A 21601-nucleotide genomic window follows, 5' to 3' on the forward strand; every position below is an offset into this window, starting at 1 on the left:
TGTATTTATACCTGTGGAAAGAAGTTGAAGGTTTCATGCAGACACTAGAAAACCTGATGAATCCATCGGTACCAACCAGGTCAGACTAGCTGGTCATGAAGGAGGTTAAATAACGCTCCAAACTTACGCAAACTTTTGTTGAGGAAAAACTGTCATGGTCATTTTCAAAAGGGTCCCTTGACCTCTGACCTCCAGATGTGTGAATGTAAATGGGTTCTATGGGTACCCACGAGTCTCCCCTTTACAGACATGCCCACTTTATGATAATCACATGCAGTTTGGGGCAAGTCATAGTCAAGTCAGCACACTGACACACTGACAGCTGTTGTTGCCTGTTGGGCTGCAGTTTACCATGTTATGATTGGAGCATATTGTTTTATGCTAAATGCAGTACCTGTGAGGGTTTCTGGACAATATCTGTCATTGTTATGTGTTGTTAATTGATTTCCAGTAATAATAGATACATACATTACATAAAGCAGCACATTTGTCCACTCCCATGTTGATAAGAGTATTAAATACTTGACAAATCTCCCTTTAAGGTACATTTTCAATAAATAAAAATCTGTGATTAATTTGCGATTAATTACGATTAAATATGAATAATTATGCGATTAATCTGTCAGTCACTGCTCGAGAAGCTTGTGAACTCCGATCAAACTGTCAGCAGCGCTGAACAAATATGAATTAATATTTTGTTACTGTATTGTCTATAACTCAAATGTTTTCAGAAAACATATTTTCGACTGTTTTCAACCGGGTCATGAACAATAGGATCTTGATTCATATTTGATCAGCGCTGCCTAGTTTGACAGTTTGATCAGAGCTCACGAGTTTCTGTGAGCAGTGATTGACAGCTGCGTTAGAAACTGCTCGGCTCTGATTGGTTGCTTTCGGGAATTTCGCAAATGCCATTAGGAGCACTAAAAAGAGGCAGAGGAACCTGATTTTTTTTCACAGATTATCTGCTTCATCGTCAGGATATAGAGAAAGTTTGAGCAAATATGACAAAAAGGTAAGGCAAGATTAAATGGACATTAGTAAAACCATGTCATGGGAAACTTCACACAGACTCTGTTGTATTGTCTGTCTGAGCTGTCTGAGTTCCAATGGGAGACATTGTTATTTTGTTTTCTCAACCTTTAAGGGGCTGACACCAGTGTTTATGAAGCCTTATATTGGAACAGGCTACACACATTAAGCTCAGGAGGCACTGAAGCAGGTGGTGTGACTGGAACAATTACTGCTGCTGCTGCCAGATGGAAAACACGATGTTCAGGCACAAAGGTTAATGGCTCCATCTGTTGGGGAATGGCAGAAGTGTTGCTCCAGTGTGTGTATGTCTGTCTATGTGTGTGTGTGTGTGTGTGCATTTGAGAGCATGCATTTCTCACGCTTAACAAGTTAAATTGTAAAAGGTGGTAAATTTATGTCTCTGAGGGATTTGAGCATGATTAATTGATACAAATGTTATCTACATTCATTTGAACTTGGAATACCAGATGGTATTGACTGAAATGTCACCAGTGATTGATATGCTTATGCAGAAGACTTCATGCTTTATGCAGATAGAAATCTCATGTTCTATAATTTATGACCAATGGATTATACACAATTTACTCCTACTGGTCTGATTTATAAAATAATTGTTGTGTAATTGAGTTTTGCATCCCATGTGAAACCAGTAGTTGTCTTTTTGTTTGTAGTTATTCTAAGCCAAAACACGTTTTTTTCCCTAAACTTAACTAAGTGGGTTTATTGCCTAAACATAAATAAGTTCTAGTTTTATTGCCCTAAACCAAAAGAAGTTGTAGTTTTGTTGCCCTATACCTAAAGAAGTTGTAGTTTTATTGTTTAAACCTAAAGAAGTTGTAGTTGTGTGTTGTCTAAACCTAAATAAGTTGTAGTTGTGTTGTCTATACCTAAAGAATTTGTAATTTTGTTGTCTAAACCTAAAGAAGTTGTAGTTTTGTTGTCTATACCTAAAGAACTTGTAATTGTATTGCCCTAAACCTAAATAAGTTGTAGTTTTGTTGTCTAAACCTAACGAAGTTGCAGTTTTGCTGTCTAACCTAAAGAAGTTGTCATTTTGTTTCCTAAACCTAAAGAAGCTTGTAGTTTTGTTGTCTAAACCTGAAGAAGTTGTAGTTATTGTTTCCTAAACCTAAAGAAGTTGTTTTGTTGTCTAAACCTAAAGAAGTTGTAGTTTTGTTTCCTAAACCTAAAGAAGTTATAGTTTTGTTGCCTAAACCCTAAAGAAGTTGTTGTTTTGCTGCCCTAAACCTAAAGAAGTTGTGTTTTGTTGCCTAAACCTAAAGAAGTTGTAGTTTTGTTGCCTAACCCTAAAGAAGCCTTTTTGTTTGTGATCAAAATGTGACGTTTCATGTTAAGAACGTGTGCTTTTAAGTTTTCACTTTTACAACCATAGTAGGTGTAGTAGGCCCCTACTGACCCACATCTATGGTGCTTTATAGCAAATGATAACGCTTATTTAGTGGCTGATAAGAGTCAAATCGGCTGCATTGTTTATCATGTCTAATAAAAGCATACTTCTGAATAACAGTCATTTCTATCTTCTCTTGTTACCTTTATGTGCAGTTTAACACTCCAAACACCTACTTTCTATACAGTACACTGTATGTCCTTTGTTGTGTTGCAGTCATATTATAGTGTGCCTTTGTTCTCTTTCCAGTTCCTTGGAAACACAGAGGTTGAAGCCCCAAAGGCACAGAAGTTGTGAAGGATGCAGTCCGAAAGCTAAAGGTAAATCCAGTCCTCAGAGTAAGCTGTAGCCTGGCGAGTTTTCTTGAGTGACCAGATTGGAATCAGAGGACTCAGAGCAGGGGGAGGTGGGATCCGTGAGTGACAAATGCTCTCCTCCCTCATCAGTAACCAGCAAGGTGCCCTTGGAGTTCTTGAGCTCCCAGCAGTTTGCTCAGTCAGCCTTCCCCCGGGTAGATGCAGAATTCAATAAGAGTGATATTTATCTGCCATGAAACCTGTTGTTTCTCACAGCGAGCTTGAATCCTTCAACCGTAACATTTTTGTCTTGAAATACCAACATACAGTTTGACTTAATAAGTCACTTAAAGCGCAGCGACTGGCAGAACTCAATTGACACATTATGAAAACTCTTAACACTTAATATTCTCCACCACTGGTTCCTGGTGTGAATTATATGATCTAATTAGATGCGACATCCTAAATTTGCATATTCATGGAGAAAAAGAAGGTAAAATAAGGGTACAAATCATATACTTAAGTAATGCTTAGCTAATGCATGACTCATGATGATTTAATGCATGAATTAATGCAGGATGAATCATGAATTCCTGTAGCTAACTATTAACACATGATGAGCTCACTTCATGTGATTAGTTCACACTTAATATATCATCATTTGAGGAATGTTAATTCACGGTTACTTCATACATTAATTGATCTGCGATCAAATTTGCTGGATACCTCTGATATAAAGACATTTTTATATCAGAGGTATCCAGCAAATTTTGTTTCAACAACATCAATACTTTTTCTTTTTTAAAACAACTCATGTCCCTATTACTATGTTGTAAATCTGTCAAAAGTACCCTTTGGGTCTATTCTCATAGAAATGTGGAGCTATTTTTGCAAAACGCATGGCCCTGAAATAAACTTTTATATAAGAGGAATCAAGCTAATTGGTTGCATATCAATACTGTATGAAGTAACTGTGAATTAACATTCCTCAACTGATGATATATTAAGTTCGAACTAATCACATTAAGTCATAGTGAATTCAACCGTTTGTTACTTATTAAGTATAATATAATTATTGACAATAGATTTGCCCTGAATGCTACACCACAGTTTTCCTTTAATCGACATAACTGTAAAACTGTGTGTTTCTCCACAAAGAATCAGAGAAAAGCACCACTTTAAATCTTGTTGTTTACCAGAGATGTGCTCACAAGTTTCTTGGAAATCAGTCATTCAGCATGAAAAAAGCATTAAAAAAATGACTATTGACAAAAGTAATCTTAGTCAGCTAAGACCAAAAGACCAATTAATCGATTAATCGACTGAAGAGGGGGAGCCATATCTCTCCATAAATCAAAAATGCTGTCAAAAGCCATAAAAAAATCCATCTTTGCCATGTTTTATGAATAAAATGTTTATCACATCTGTCTGACATGCTATGGAAGCACAGTAGCCCAAATCTCAAAAATGACCAGTGCATGAAGACCATGTTTTAGCCTATAGTGTCTGGCCTTAATTGAATACAATTAGACAGGGTGAAATGTAGTCCTGGGTCGCTTAAAGGTCACCTATTATGCACTTTTCCATGTCTTTTAAACATCAATATCTGTCCCCAGTGTGTCTACAGGTCACCATAGTATCATAAAAGACCATCCTCTCTCTTTTTCTCCTGCTCCGTTTGTCCGGAAATGGGTGTAGAAAATCACTTAGCAGCTTTTCCTTCTCTTCCGACGTCATTAGAGAATCGCAAGCCATGTAAGGGTTTCCTGGTGGAACGTAGAGAACCATGAGCAGAACCTGCAGCTAGGTGACCCCGCCCACAGCCTGACTCTCAGTCCACCTCGTAAATATGAGCAAAGTCTGCTCCTGTACTCCCATCATCTAAATATAACATGTTCTTTCACAAAGGCTTTATGTAATTACACTGTTTAACAGCTGATATTTATATATTATATATATTTGATGTCATGCATGTAGAAGGAGTACAGGTAGTAAATAGTGACTGTAAGCAACACAAACACATTTCTGTTTCACAGTCAAACTTTATTTGAGTAGACAGATGACAATATTAATTATTCACAGCATTTGTAATCATCTCACCTGCAGTTATGTTGACATGGTACAGGAGAAAGTCTTTCAGCTCTGGTAAACTCCGGTAAACTAAGCTCCGGTGGTCTGTAGTCATGGTAACACAGAGACAGCTCCTACTGTAAATAATATACCATTACTCTGATCTTCCATACATTTATCAGGTGTCTTTTACCAGAAATAATGAACTGACTACTGTTTCACATCTTCTATTTTCCACCCTGATGGTCGCTGTGTTTACACACCGTCTCATAGCGGTAGCATGTAGCTAACCCGTTAGCATGTAGCTACATAGCTACATGCTAACGGGTTAGCTCTGTATCTCCCATCTGTTCTCAGCTATCTGCTCTCAGCTGTCTGCTCACAGCTATCTGCTCTCAGCTGTCTGCTCTCCTCTGGGATGATTCTGTCGGTCATTTCTCACAGATGGACCTGTAAAGACAGACGTAAAACAGAGTGCGTGTTTACGGTTTACAGAGTTGATGCATAAGGTAAACACTGAGCTAACTAACAGAGATATAAATAGCATTATTTACCTGAGAGAAACCGTCAGGAAAACCTGGAATCTGGACCGCAGATGTTCATCATATGTCGCCGATTTCTGATAAGATTCCTCCGGGTAACGTGCGCTTGGTGAAGTTTCTGGTTTATAAACTTTAAAGTAGTTTATTTTACTCTTCTGCTTCTCTCTCCCTGCACTCAGACCGTGAGCGCTGAGCTTGCTGTTGGGGGGAGTGACGCTGTGTTGTTGAGGATGTTGGATTGACAGAAAACGCTGACCAATCAGAGCAGAGTGGAGGAGACAGGCTTGTGAATCAGGGGTTTTCAGACAGAGGCTGAATTAGGCTCTGAGGCAGACAGACTCAGGCTGCAGTATGAGAAGAATACATTTTTTTTTTTTTTAAATTGTAGCATGTAAAATGTGCAATATTAAAATACATCTATGAACCTGGAAATGAGCATAATATGAGACCTTTAAGACCCAAGTATGCGTTGAAGGGTTAAGGTTATAGTGCAGCAAAGACTCTCCTTTCTCACAGCTTCTTGGAAATGTGGCTGTGCTCGCTGCCTGCTGGCCTCGCCTCTGTCTTCTCCTGCCAAGTGTTGAATCTGTGAGGCCACTTGTAGGGGAGGACTGCTTTCCCAAAACCCATACCTCTATTGTTGCATTACATTTGATCTTGAAAGCCTGTTTGGAGACCAATGCTCCATGGTTACTCTCCCAGATACATTGGCAATGGACAGGCTCAGTTATTGCTTCCAAAGACCATGTGAGGAGAATTGAGAGACAGTCCTGGAGGGCATGTGTACAACACGGTTAAGGTCGAATACTGTTGTCTCATAACAGCCTTTTTATTGCATGTGTGTTTTACTCAAATAGGATAAATCTCCTTGAAACACACTGTTCTCTCTCTCAGTCTATTGATGTTTGTGTGTGCAGGCCTGAAATGAAAAAGTCTTAAATTATAGAAGCCAAACTCAAGGCCTTACAAGGGCTCGATTACAGCTCAACACATCATCATTTCACTGTCAGCCTTAAAGAGCCGTAGTGGTAGAGGTTTGTAACCCTCATGCAGGGGCGGCTGTGGCTCAGAGGGTAGAGCAGGTTGTCCACCAATCGGAAGGTCGGTGGTTCGATCCCGGCTGCTCCGGTCACATGTCGATGTCTCCTTGAGCACTTAACCCTAAATTGCTCCCGAAGGCATAGCCAGTATTTAGATTAGATCCTGATGGGCAAAGTTGGCACCTTAGCAGCCTCTGCCATCAGTGTGTGAATGAGTGAATGCTGACATGTAGTGTAAAGCGCTTTGAGTGGTCGGAAGACTAGAAAAGCACTATATAAATGCATGTCCATTTACCATGCATCAGTAGGAACATTTTTTGCTTTTTAATTTGGTTGTTCTACCTCAGCTCCTCATAAGTCTATCATAAACTGTGAAGCCAAAATAGAGACACTCAGACCCCTAAGGACAGAAATGTCCCCAAATGAAACCCATTGAAACCAAAATGTTCATTCTAGCATATCAGGCTTTCAATTTAAATTGCAGTTTTTATTATTTTCCACCCGACTGAGACTGTTTCTCTTGTTTGCTCTATAAGGCAAATACATGCTATTTTCCTGGTTTCCTCCACAAAAAGGTAAAAATTCATCAAATTCAATGTTGTTGATCATTGAAATATCACAGACTGTGAAAAAAAAACCCTAATAGTATTGATAATAATATATAACAATATCAATATTAATAAATAGTATTTTTTATAGCAGTGTTAGGAAGGGGACATTTTTGTTCGCTAAGTTAACAAGTAGGAAGTTTTTTTTTATCTGACACTGCACAAAAAATGTATATCCATCAAAATCAGTGTTGTTGCTAATCATTGACATATCCCAGATTATGTCAACAAATTTACATTTGCAGGGTTAAATTCTGAAAATTGTTGAATATTTTAAAGTTATGATGAGGACCCGTGTTGGTTAAAAGATTTAACTCAGTGAAAGGGGAAAATATGACTTCTATATAATTGATGGCAGTTTTCTGACACAGATATCTTCATCCATTAAGGACATCAGAGCAACTTGGTTAAAGTGTGGCACAAAGGTTAAAATACTGCAGTATCTGATTGGAACACACACGATGTTGAAAAATGAAATCAGGTAAATGTTAGAGCTGCAGATTCAATCTTCTTACATGTTTATGCTGTAGTGGATACATTAATATATATGTATATACAAAATGTAATATTCGTAGGGTATTAATCAGCTTCCTGCCAGTTTCCTTATGTGTAATTATACACTGTCTCCTCAACTGACAGTGTTCACGCCCCTTTTAACAGGCATTTTCATTGGTTATTGACCTAAACTCACTGCCAAGTCCTGTTGGTGTTTATGTCAGTTGGCAACATAACCGTGATAGACTTCAATTGTTTTTTGGCAGTGCTTGGAAGAGTGACACTCTTGTAACACTTAATGATAACAAATTATCAAATGCCCTTAAAAGCTGTTTTATTCCCAAGCCAGTCAGCTGTTTTCCAAGAAAAAAGGCTCTTATAAAGCCACTGTACACAACCCTGCTCAGCACAAAACAGCAGATAGACAAAGTTAGCAGCTAGCTGGTGAACATAGTGGAGCATTTAGCAGCTAATGAGCCACTATAAGTTGGAGGAGACCAAACAGAGCTAAAAGAAGAATGAATATTGGACTTTCATATGCCTGATGGGCAGAAATACGACTTCAAACTAATGTAATGTAGCTCTCAGTGTCTGCCGAATGTGTACATAGGCAACTAATTGCTAGTATGTTCGTCATAACAACTTTCTGAGGTGACAATGTTGTGTTTTCCGCTTGTCCTTCTTCCCCTAGTGGCAAAAGAACACACACCTTTAAACAGGGCCGGCTAAAGGCATAGGTCATATAGGCGGTCACCTAGGGCGCCACCTTCTGTGGGCGCTGGTCGCCCACTAAAAAATCTAACTTTATTTTAAAATAAAAAATAAATGTCAGTGGGAACCCTTCCTCATTTTCGGCATTAAGGTAACAAATAGACAAATAACTGCAATTATTTGTGAATAAAAGTGTAAATTGTAGTGACTAAACACTTTTAAGCCAACACTATCAGGAACTAATTATTTATTTATATTATAATAAATACAGTTATTTATGAAATAAAAATATACATTTTTGTCTTAAAACCATTGTGATGTCTGATGCATGTTGCGGTTTACGAGGCTCCAATCCAAATTTCACCTAGGGCACCAAAAGGGCTAGTAGCGGCCCTGCCTTTAAAGGTGTGTACCTTACTAGGCCCCTTGTTGTAGTGTTGTATATCATTAACATGCATGTGCTTTTGCTCCTTATACTGTAGGTAATGGTGCGTTAATACGGTGGACTAATCAAATAGTTTGTTATTTCTCTTATTGGCAGTTTCAGAGACATATCAAGAAGTCAGAGGGACAGAAAACCCCCAAAGTGGAATTGCAAATCTCCATTTATGGTGTGAAGATACTTGATCCCAAGACAAAGTGAGTTCAAAGCTTAGAATGTTGTTTTGGTGCACAACTGTACATGACACCTGAAGTTCTACTGACAATAAACACCATGTAGAGAAAGAGCGGATTCGTAGTCAACACAAAATAAATAATGCATGTGTTGTGTTTGTTTTCCAGGATGTGCAGGCATAACTGTCAGTTACACAGGATATCCTTCTGTGCAGATGACAAAACTGATAAGAGGATATTTACTTTTATCTGCAAAGACTCAGAGTCCAACAAAACACCTGTGCTATGTGTTTGACAGTGAAAAGTGTGTAAGTGCCTTCTGCTTCCTTGTCTTTTCAGTGAAACAAATGTAGAACACATTTGACAGAATGTAGAATTATTACATATTTTGATACTGTGCCCTCATTTATTTGGTATTTTGACATCTTGTAGTTAACCGTCAATGATCAATTCAACTGTAAATAATAGTGCTGGGATGATACACCTATCTCCGGTTCGATACTATCATGATACTTTTGCGATGTCCTGAAGTCAAATATATCAGTCATTGGCAGGAATTATTTATACAAAATGTTCCAGTAACCCAAAAATAAAGAAAGAACAAAGACATTTCCCTCACAGATTAGTGGTACTTTGTATTTAATTTATACGGGACATGTAATGTTTTATTCTTTTAGTGAATATAATCCATCAGTCTTATTTCCATAGATTTATGTAGTATATACAGTTCCCTTATTTTGAAAAGCGGACGTAGTCCCACGTGTCTACTTCCTCTAACTTCTCCAAGGTGGTCTCTAGCTCTCCCGTCAGCTCCGTTCTCTTTATCCATCCATGGTCAGCTCCATCGGGGCCGTTTCAATGCAGAGAACATAAATGTCAGTATCTGGGTGCTCTACAGTCGTAGCGTCGGCCCATTGACCACGGAGACGAGAGCGAAGGCCGGCTTGACCGCACGTTACCGCAATACGATAATGTTTCCTGTCCGTGACAGAGTTAGCATGCAGCTTTAGCTCTGCTCTGTCTAGCTCTGCTTTTCCTGTCATGTGTGAAACCCAAAGTGTTTCCATCCTTTACTGGATGTGTAGTGTTTACCACGCTGGATTTAACATGTGAGGGTGCAGGTCCTATCCACGCTGACCCTCCAACGTTTTCTGCTCTGTTGTATCTGCCGGTTTCGGCTCGCGGCAGCTGGCTGGTTTTGTTTTGGTTGACGGATACGGAATGGATATGACGTCCTGTTACTCAGACTACAACAATAAAAGCGGTAACTTCCTTCACCGCAATATATAGATTATGGCATTAAAAAATCTATTTCAAAATTGTAAAAAATGAAATGACGATACATAGGTGAATACGTTTTTTCCCACCCCTCGTAAGGTCTTTGTTGCTCCCCTGCTGCAGGCAGAAGAGATAACTCTGACCATCGGTCAGGCCTTCGACCTGGCTTACAAGAAGTTCCTGGAGTCTGGAGGCAAAGACGTGGAAACCAGGAAACAGATCGGAACCCTACAGAAAAGAGTATGTCTCACGTCCAGTTGACTCAGCTTGTTTGCTTTCACATGGACTTTAATTTACTTTTACTTTGAAAACTTACACCACGATGCTGACACTTTGATGCTTTTATTAATTTATGCAAGACTTGTTTCTATTGATTGGTTTAAGACATGCAGTGTGGACAATTAAGCTGTGCTGATGAAGAATATCAGTATAAATATCAATGAGCTCTGTTGTTACAGACCCAACCTTTAACTGGGTTATTGTACACCCTGCTGAAACTGTGGAGCTTTCCCAGTACTTTGGTTTTAAATAGCAACTTATTAAAACATGTGTTTGATTAAATGAGGGGCAGGGTAGTTTCATGTCTTGTCAGGTTCATTTGCAGTCATTTCTAAAAAGACTTCTATTTGTTGTTCTAACTTGAAAAAGCTGTAAAAATAGCCTAAAGCCTGCGGTAGTGCTGCGGTTGCGCTGCGGTAGTGCTGCGGTAGCGCGCTGCGGTAGTGCTGCGGTAGTGCTGCGGTAGCGCGCTGCGGTAGTGCTGCGGTAGCGCGCTGCGGTAGTGCTGCGGTAGCGCGGCCGCCATTTTGGTCTGTAAATGCCAATGAGTCCATAGCCATGGATGTATAAAGAGACATCTGTAAATCAGAGGATCTTTGTTTTCTAGGTAAATCAACTTCCCAGTACGAACACTCAAATAGCCCTAATTTAAATGTGTAATGTCCTAAAAGTTGTAAAATTCACTAATTGCCAAATCCAGATGGCATGGCCATTTCCAAAGGGGTCCCTTGACTTCTGACTTCAAGATATTTTCAATAACTGTTAACTTCACAGCGCTCTGGAGTTATTAGTAATGTTTGGATCACACTAGTCAGAAACAATCCTACGCAGCCACCACTGGAATCTAATTCTACAGATAGTATTATACTAATAATAGTATTGTATTCTGATCTCATCTCATCTCAGCTCTGATTGTTTTGTTTTTTTTTGCTTTGGGCGTGGTGAAATCTTGCTAATGCCATTAGGAGCACTAGGACGACACAGAGGACATTTTTTTCACAGATTACCTGTCTCATACATTACTGTCAGGATATAGTGACCATTTTATAAAAATACATTTTTTAACAATTTTGCTCAAAGTTACCGACTGCAGCTTTAATATTTAAGGATTTCTGCATCAATGTGAGGAAGTACTTGGATTTGTTTCTGTATTTAATTTTGTTTTATCTTCACTTTAAACAGTTTGAATGTTTTTAACAATTAACTTTATCACAATATATTGTATATTGATATCGCAATAAAAATGACATATTGTCCAGTGACAACAATGTATCTCTAAATATGGTTATTTTGTGTTACCAAGCTTAACAAACCTTTAAAATGAACATTTGATTACCTAAGAAATGCATTGTAACAAAGCTGAAAACAGAGCTGTTTTTATTAGACATTATGGGTATTTACAGGACTGTGACTAATTACAGTATCATGGATAGATTCATTATATGTATGAGAATTTTGTGTAAAACTCTGTAGTTAGATTGTGTTTCATAGTTGATGCTTCAGTATCAGGCACCATGCTACAGTTCATTTAGACTTTCACTTACTGTGACTTCTAAAATCACTGAACTGCTTTTGTTTTCATGCAGATTCAAGAACTGGAAACAGAAAACTCTGAGCTGAAGCAACAGCTTCAAGATCTTGAAGAGCAGCTGATGATAGCTCATGTTCCACCAGTAAGGACAAACACACACCTCCTCAGTTTAGAGATTGAACAAAATTCACATTCTACGTATTAAATGCCTTTACACACCGCAGGCGTGATAAATAAACCACCAGAAAATGTGAAATACTCACCTGTGAATATTATTTGTCTAGGGCTTTTATTATGAAAGGTAAGAATGGAAGGAGTGGAGCTGGTCAGCGCTGCCTTTGTAAAGGTTGAAAGGAGTAATAAAGTTTGCCGTCTTAGTTCGGACAATGGATATATAATAAGAACTGGATACCAGACCCCAAGGTGGCACCTATTCATTCCTATGAGGATGGCTTGTCAGGTGCATATGCCAAAAAGTGAGCTTCCTAGTTTACTTCTGGGGTATATAGCCCACTGAATACACAGTAGTGTTTCTCCCTCTGGCCCATAGACTTTACATTGTGATGACATCACAGATTTGAAAATTCTTGGCTCAAGAAATGTTTTACAAATATAAAACCTCCATGGATCAACAATTCATAATAGAAAAAGTCATAATCAACCTTGTTTGCAGTTGGAGGTGTCCTGTCAACAGTTTTACAGATGTCTTTTTTACAACGGTGGTCAATGGGGAAAATGCTTTTTGGGCCGCAGGGGATTTTTTGCTGCAATACTGTGAGTGGCCGCTGGAAAAAATCGTGAGCAAGGCTGAGTGGCGGCGCCGTATCCAGGTTTTATTATACATCCATGGTTCGGACTACGGAGCCTCTGTGTTGTTGTTGTGTAAATATAGAATGCTCCAGTTAGTGCTGACCAATAAATCACATTTTCATCGTCATCGCAATATGAACATGCGCGACAAACACAAAGACTACCTGAAACGCGGTGATTAAGAAAATGTATTTTATTGAGGGATGGTTACGAGAACCCGGTATTAAACGGGCCACAGGGCTAAAGACCGTAACCTTCATTATCACGCTGTTTCCAGTGAAATATTATAGAGTTCATGTGGTGACTTTGCTGTTGTAAACATTACTGTTGCTGCTCTGGAAACAACATTTAGCCTAGTTATATCTAAAATATTCAATTTTAATCCAGTTCTGAATTTAAAGACTACCAGGCTGACAAATAAAGCTAATATGCATACTTCCATATTTATTTATTTATCGCAAGTCATCGCAATATTGAACAATGATTTTGCACATTGCTGATTTTCCTCATATCGTGCAGGCCTACTCCAGGGATAATATATTTTTGTAGGCCAAACAGGAAGTTAGCATCGCCCTGGGTTCCCTCGACAAAAGCCAACGGGATCTGGATTAGGCTATAACGAACTCCACCACGGTCGCATGAGCATGAGAATGGCTGTAGAGGCGAACGAGTCGGCGTGATGACTTCCAGTAGTCTCATTTAGACAGTTGTTAATAACCGCCTTTTCTAAGACACATAAAGGCTTCAAAATTCACAAGTGGGGTATTTACTGATGTATTTTATGTCGTAGAACAAAACGTTAAAATCTCTTCAGCTTGTGTTAAGCACAGACCTGATTTCAGGTATCTAACTAAAAATACATTCTAAAAACCCATTGACTTTCAGACGAGGGAACAGGAAGTGCTAAAATGCTAACTCATTTATGGGTTTTAGGACTCATTCCTGTAGCACTCTATAGGTGCAACTCAACCCGATCCGCACATCTTCATTGGTTGATCAACCTTGTTCCAAAGAAAAGTAGGTCGCTTTTTCGGCGCTTAATATTCATGCTCTGTTTGAAAATATTCATGACAAAACAATAGTTCGAAAAAATATATTTCACACAAAAAAACGCCCCCGGTGTGTAAAGGCCTTAAAGCAAGTCCATGTAAGGTAACAGCAGTACAAGTAGAGCAGAGTCCTAAAGTCAGCAAACTGACTCAGTAATATCTGCTACTTAGCAATATCCACCTGAACATTTGTTAACATTAGCCACCGTAAGCTACTGCCTTTACAAAAAAGAAGTTTATTACTATACTTCTTTTAAAATTTAAAATAAGAGAGTATGCTTTCAGTTTACTTTTTATGTACTTATCAGAGATAAACTTAACAAAAGTATACTTGAGTATTCTTGGCTTATACCGACGAGTATACAGAAATGTCCAAGTATACTTGGCTTATACTGAGTATACAGAAAAGTATAATTATATTTGGCTAAGTACTATAAGTTAACTTAAAGAAAACTTACAAGTATACTTGCAGTCAAAAACTATTAAACTAGTAGTTTACTGAGAGGTATACTTTAAAGTGTACTTTCACAAACTAAAAAGTGGGCTACAAGTATATAACAGTATACCTATAAGTTCACTTGTAGTATAGATTGTATTATAGTTGCAGTACAAAATACAACTTGGATGTAAACTAGTACTGTGTACTCAAAGTGTACTACTATTACATTCAAAGTAGAATTTTAGAAACTAAAAAGTGGGCCAATTTAGTCCCAAGAAGTATTGAAGTAGTAAGTATTCTACTAGTACATTGATATTAGTATACTTATTACATAAAATATACTTGGGAATATACTTGAACTATAATTAAGTTTACTTTGTGAAACAAACTTGAAGTATACATTTTTTTTTATAAGGGTGGTCATACCAGACCAAGTGAGGCTGAGAACAAGGGTGCGTTTTATTACTTATGAATATACCTTTTTATTTCTAAGAATAAGGTTGAGTTATTACTTATATCAAAAGTCAATTCAATTCAATTTATTTTTTTTGTATATAATCATATAATCATATAATCTGACTTCAACTGCAATGTCTGCAGACAAACTTCTCAATGTCATGTGACTCAAATCATTTGGGATTCAAAAGTTCCACATCAGCCAGAAGCAAACAACCACCAGCAACTTTTAATTGTGAGAGTTCATCAAATTGAAGCTGGCAGGTTGTTTTAAGGACAGCTGGGTTTGCAGATATTGCTTGTGTGAATAAATGCTTCAAACTCAAGTTTGGAATAACCAAACCTATCTGGAGGGCGTCTGTGTGGGTCTAAGCTGTGTCTGATGCAAAGCAATTACACACCTGATTGGTCTGATGAGGACTGTGATACATTCAGAATGTAACTGGGCCAAACGTCAGTACTGGTGACAGCCTCCCACGAATGCAATTACCCACGACTCTCCTCCTCTACGAGACTGAATAATATTGTCCCTCTCTGGTCACTGTCTGTCTGCGCTCTTTTCTCAGCCGCTGCACATAAACGCAGCTAATGAAGCGTACATGCTGCAGAGACCCTCCTCTCTCTTCTGGTGTCACAGCATCAAGTCACTCTCCTGTTTGGAGATCTCCTCTGTCACGCTCACTCCTATGAGCTCGCCGGAGTCCAACTTGTCCAGCGGGCTACTAACTCCTCCGCCTGCCAAACCCGCTCTCCTTCCTCCTAAGCCTACCGAGGGATGCAGCATCCCACGGCCTCGCGTACGCTTTTTCTCTCATTCTGCTATGTGTTTTGTCGCTGTTCCTGAGGCCTGCTGCTTCTGCCTGTCTTTTCTGCTTCTTCTCTTGCTTTTGTGTAAAACAAAAATAATAACTGTAGTTTGTCTACCTGCGGGCTTCCACAAGTCTGGCCTCGGCCTAACCATCTTTACAACTTTATATACAGGCAGGGAGTATCTCCATGAAACCACAGTCTACAGATGTTTTCGACATGGTTCCTTTCTCCCCTGGGACACCGCTGGCTCCCACACTGGCCAGCAACGGCTGCCCGCCACCACCACCGACCACATTACCACCAGATATAAGTGAGTAGTTATTTGGTCGCCTTCTGATCCTAAGATTTACACATTTGAATTAGTTCTCCAGCTTTTTTTCCGCTGAATTGCAGCTGTTAGAAATTCAGTTGGTTTTTGTTTCAATATTTGAAGCATAAGGACTTGAACTTACTGTCTATTGACGCCGTTTTTCCTTTTCAGGCAGTGCAATGTTTATCTGCTGCTGTTAATGTGTCTGTTTGTAGGGAAGGACCTGTTTGGTGCTGAGCCGTTTGATCCGTTCACCTGTGGGTCAGCTGACTTCCCTCCAGATATTCAGTCGAAGCTGGACGAGATGCAGGTGAGTGAACACTGTTTTATAGCAGGACTTCTCAAACCTTTTGGGGCCAGGGACCCCTTACAGGGGAGAAAATGTTCCATGGACCCCCTCTTTATCCTAACACCAATTTAGGCATAATGCTTCTACGATGTGTACTCTTAAATGTCATTGGAACTATTTGTATTCTAAAACTTGTCAACCTAATACTTCAGACCTGTTTCATTGATGAACAAAAACACATTTACATTTGAATGATATTAAGATAAAATGAGATGATCCTTTATTAGTCCCACAGCGGGGGAATTTGCAATGTTATTGAATGTTAATACTGTATATGTCTTTAAACAGATGATGTTAAAGCTTTCAGAAAATGAACAGTACCAAGACTGGCCTAGTCCTTATTAATCAAGACATTTAACTTACCAGTCTAACACTGACCTTCATTTAGTGCTTCAACTTTAAAATACTGAACTTATTGCTGTGTGTCACAATCATATCAGAGTTTCTATTGGCCCAAAGGGTGGGCCAATAAAACAAGTATGCCAATAAAACATACTTGTTTTATTGGCACAAACAGACTCCATCTGTAGATATGCACAGCAACATTTTATAATTAATAACAAAGTATTTGGCGGACTCTCTCTGCGGACCACACTTTGAGAATCACTGTTTTAGAGAACTGCAGGGAGGCAGGTTAAACAGTGGTCTCCTGTCTGTCTTATTATCAGTATATCAGCACTTTGAAGATTCAGTGGTGGGCACCTCTGCTGAATCAATTCTGGACAGTTTGGCCCTAATTGGCCGGTTGTGGACTGTAAGCGAGCTCCAGTACCTTAGTAATTAGGGCTGTCAGTCGATTAATATATTAATAGCAATTAATCGCATGATTGTCCATAGTTAATCGTGATTAATCACACATTCTTTATCTGTTCTAAATGAACCTTAAAGAGAGATTTGTCAAGTATTTAATACTCTTATCAACATGGAAGTGGACAAATATGCTGCTTTATGCAAATGTATGTATATATTTATTATTGTAAATCAATTAACAGCACAAAACAATGACAGATATTGTCCAGAAACCCTCACAGGTACTGCATTTAGCATAAACAATATGCAATAATAACAATAAGCTGCAGTTGGCAACTTTGAGCAGTAGGATAAAAATGTATTCTTATAAAACGGTCACTATAGCCTGATAGTAGTGCATGAGACAGGTAATCTGAAAAAAAATAATAATTTGCATCTATGTCTTCCCGATTAATCGCATGATTGTCCATAGTTAATCGTGATTAATGGAAAATTAATAAAAACATTTTTGTATGTTTATATTTATTATTGTAAATCAATGAACAACACAAAACAATGACAGATATTGTCCAGAAACCCTCACAGGTACTGCATTTAGCATAAAACAATATGCTCCAATCATAACATGACAAACTGCAGCCCAACAGGCAACAACAGCTGTCAGTGTGTCAGTGTGCTGACTTGACTATGACTTGCCCCAAACTGCATGTGATTATCATAAAGTGGGCATGTCTGTAAAGGGGAGACTCGTGGGTACCCAGAGAACCCATTTACATTCACATATCTTGAGGTCAGAGGTCAAGGGACCCCTTTGAAAATGGACATGACAGTTTTTCCTCGCCAAAATTTAGTTCAAGTTTGGAGCGTTATTTAACCTCCTTCGACAAGCTAGTATGACATGGTTGGTACCGATGGATTCATCAGGTTTTATAGTTTACTATGATACCAGGATCTTCACTCTAGCGTTTAAAACTCAAATCAATTGACCAGATCGATTGTGTTAATGTGTTAAAGAAATTAGTGGCATTAAAACTAATTTGTGTTAATATGTTATTATGGTGGCGATGCCTCAGTGGTGGACACCTCTTCTGAATAATTTCTGGACAGTTTGGTCCCAATTGGCCGGTTGTGGACCGTAAATGAGCTCCAATACCTTAATACTGTTAGAATAGATCATGTTTGACATAGTGTTGTGCATCGAGCAGTAAAACCTGATTCTATACTCCAGTTTCTGAGAGCACAGCACAATAAGATTTGTAATAAAATCCTCAGCTGACTCAGTGATGAATAGGACTCACTTCTTTATTCAGGTTTATCATTAAGTCTTTTCTCTGTGTTCAGTGAAGATGTTTGAACATCACAGTGGAACATTTTATGGAACAGTATTTGTGGTCTGGTGGAGCAATAAATGAACAGCTGAGTTTAACATTTTATTCACTATTCAGAAAGCCCCCACTGTCTGGAAGGATGAATAAAGTCACTCGACAGTTTTTCACTTGGGGCTCGTTCACGTTCTATTGCTGTCTTCATTTAGAGGCTTCAGATAGGCTACTGACACTGTGGCTCAGCGGTTCTCAAACTGGGGGGCGGGTCTTTCAATACCAGAGCCAGTGCAAGGGGGTGGGGAAAATAGACAAAGGAACTTAAGTTGGATAATATATTTTATGTGGTCAGAACAAAGAAAGAAGAGTTCACTAGCAAGGCCGTATCAAGATTAATCAGGATTTATGGACACAAAACAACATGTAGCATCAAGCAAATACATCAGTCAAAGTCAAAATCAAGAAAGTTTAAAGACGTTTCCTACCTTGCTCTCAGGTTATTACCATATTTCACCACTCTACTGGAATGGATGGATCAGACTAGAGACCTAGAGCATTCAGAGGATGGATGGATCAGACTAGAGACCTAGAGCATTCAGAGGATGGATGGATCAGACTAGAGACCTAGAGCATTCAGAGGATGGATGGATCAGACTAGAGACTTAGAGCATTCAGAGGATGGATGGCTTTTCTAGGTATACTAACAATAAGGGGGTTTCTGAGCAGTTTCCAGAACAGAAGTGCTCGCCATCCAATCGCCGAAAAGTCCAATTCTTACAGAAAATCTCCAAATGTCAAAAGTTTTTTAAACCAAATCACAGCATGTCTTTTACTATAGTGTTCCTCAATGTCTTGGTGTCTTAATGTGGTCATTTGGAGGGATTAATGATCATTTTTATCAATTCTTCATTGGTAAAAAAAATGGTTAAATTTAGCACCAAATCTGTGTAACAAATGTATCAACCCAAAAATTGCTGCAACAATTTATGTGACATAAAACAGCATGGGGATGACCATCACATACTTCCATCATAATGTTCTAAACACGTATACACTTTTTAAAATGCATTGTAATTAATTAATTAATGTCTATTTCTGATTAATGACTAGAACATCGTGACCCACAGTGCTGAGCTGCATCTCAAATTAATTCCGGTTCCCAGCTTTCAGATGATGTACACCACTACTATGTGGCATCTACTGTTGACCTGCTATATCCCTCTAAAGACCCCTGGACCCTCCTAAAAAAGACAAAAACAGGTCTATTGTTAGTCTCAGAGGGTTAATAAAAGAGTAGAGGAGTCCACTAAATTCCTTTATGATGTTTTATAGTGTGCTAATGTCCCAATTTTGTTCATGGTTGGACAGTTAAGTTGATATTAACTGTTCTTATTTCCTATAAGTGGTATTAGGAAATATGGCTTTTTCTTTTTTTTCTCCTTCCTAAGGATGGATGACAGAACATTTGAGAACTACTGCTGTAGCTTGAGTTGGTGTGCAATCCCACAGTCAAATAGAAATACAGTCCTGCCATATCCACAACAATCAGGCGTTTTCTGTGGGTCTGTGTAAAGGTTTGGAATTACAGTGTGATTAGAAAATAATGACTTCTGGGATTTGTTGTGGGATTGTTTGCAAAAGAACTGCTGAGATTTAGCTGGGCGTTGCCAGTAGAAGGCAATGTTGCACTGACACAATTGTTTTTAGTGCACTTAATATTTCTTCCTCTTCTTATCTATTAACACGTGAATGCATCTCTTGTCCTCTCCACTTGTAGCGTCAGAGATGGTTTGTACTCTTTGCTCTGCTTCTGTGTCTGTGCTGTGACTGTGGTTGTGTCTTTGTCTTGCATGCAGCATGGAGGACGTTGAATGCACTCACACCGTGGATGTCATTTACCTCTCTGTAATATTCATCTTTCTCCCAGTAGAGGGAGAAACAGGCCTGATTGTCGTTGATTAGCAGATTGTTTTCTCAGCTCTCTTGCTCTGTAGTTAATGAGCTGCTTGTCTCAGACAAGGAATAATTATTTAATGTCAGCAAACACACTTTTTAATCATATAAGATGTTGATTTTCAGCAAATAATTGCTAAGAAGCAGGGCTGTATTAGCCAATTAGACTGTTGTCAGGCTATTAGATAGGCGTTATCAGTCACTATAAGCCCCATAGATGTGGGTCAATAGGGGCCTACTACACCCACTAGTAGGTTGTATTATCTATTCACATGGTAGATTACCGAAAGAAGGTATAAAAGAACGCAACGGCGCCCTCTAGTGACCGTAGTAATTATGACAGGAGCAGAAGCAGAAGTCAGGTGCTGTTGTATAGACAGTGTGAAACTCCATAAGGGGTGGTGGTTGATGATGGATGGGAAACAAAACACAGGGCTTTCACCAAGGAGACCAGAGTTTGCATCCCGTGTGAAACCAACAATGTGTAGTTGTCTTTGTGTTTGTAGTTATTTTGAACGAAAACATGATGTTTTTCCTTAAACTAAGTGTTTTTTTTTACCTTAACCTAAATAAGTTGTAGTTATGTTGCGTTAACCTGTGTTTTTTCCTAAACCTAAAGAAGTTAAGTTGTAGTTTTGTTGCCTAAACCTAAAGAAGTTGTAGTTTTATTGTTTAAACCTGTTTTTTTTCTAAACCTACAGAAGTTGTAGTTTTGTTGCCTAAACCTAAAGAAGTTGTAGGTTTTTTGTCTAAACCTAAAGAAGTTGTAGTTTTGTTGCCTAAACCTAAAGATGCCTTTTTGTTTGTGTTCAAAATGTGACGTTGTTACAACATAGTAGTTGTAGTAGGCCCCTAATGACCCACATCAATGGTGCTTAAAGCGACTGATAATGTCTATTTAATGGCCTGATGACAGTAAAATCAGGCCAACTTAATTGAGTCCAAGTCAAGTTCAAGACCAGGTCCAGTCAAGTCCTTTTCAAGACCATAGTAGACAATAGTGTCTTTCCAATGCTAATATAGTGATTAATGAGTTAGGATGTACAAAAATTAATAATCTTTAAACAATATTCAATTTAATTCAATTAAATTTATTTTTGTATAGCGTCAAATCACAACAGAAGTTATCTCAAGACGCTTTATATATAGAGCAGGTCTATGACCGTACACCATAGTTTAGAGACCCAACATGATCCACCAAGCGCGCTGTGGCCAGGAAAAACTCCCCGATTACTGGGAAGAAACCTGGAGCAGAACCGGGCGCAGGGCGGGCGGCCATCTGCCGAGACCGGATGGGGGGATAGAGAGAGAGAGAGAGAGAGAGAGAAGCAGCTACAATAATAGCCTAGCAGCTGTAATAGCTAATACAAGTAGGACTGATAACACAAAACCAATAGTGGTGGATATAAAAGAGTGATAATACAACTATCGGAATTGATGTCATT

General features: G+C 38.7%; 1 protein-coding gene and 1 long non-coding RNA gene across 2 annotated transcripts in view; one reads left to right on the top strand and one right to left on the bottom strand.

Moving 5' to 3' along the window:
* The window catches only part of gulp1a (GULP PTB domain containing engulfment adaptor 1a), a 290204-nt gene that overhangs the window by 254928 nt on the left and 13675 nt on the right, over positions 1-21601 (top strand). The window contains 10 exon segments of the mRNA XM_037789288.1: positions 2693-2714; positions 2717-2763; positions 8747-8844; positions 8989-9091; positions 9093-9128; positions 10222-10338; positions 11964-12050; positions 15229-15459; positions 15644-15782; positions 15998-16092. Coding sequence (XP_037645216.1) covers positions 2693-2714; positions 2717-2763; positions 8747-8844; positions 8989-9091; positions 9093-9128; positions 10222-10338; positions 11964-12050; positions 15229-15459; positions 15644-15782; positions 15998-16092 — 975 coding nt within the window.
* Positions 1917-21313, bottom strand: LOC119499970. Its single transcript, XR_005209495.1, has 2 exons — positions 20942-21313; positions 1917-2043 (listed from the first exon to the last, which is right to left on the bottom strand). It is a non-coding gene; the product is annotated as an uncharacterized LOC119499970 (long non-coding RNA).

Source organism: Sebastes umbrosus, chromosome 13, assembly GCF_015220745.1.
Source record: "Sebastes umbrosus isolate fSebUmb1 chromosome 13, fSebUmb1.pri, whole genome shotgun sequence".
Lineage (NCBI taxonomy): Eukaryota > Metazoa > Chordata > Actinopteri > Perciformes > Sebastidae > Sebastes > Sebastes umbrosus.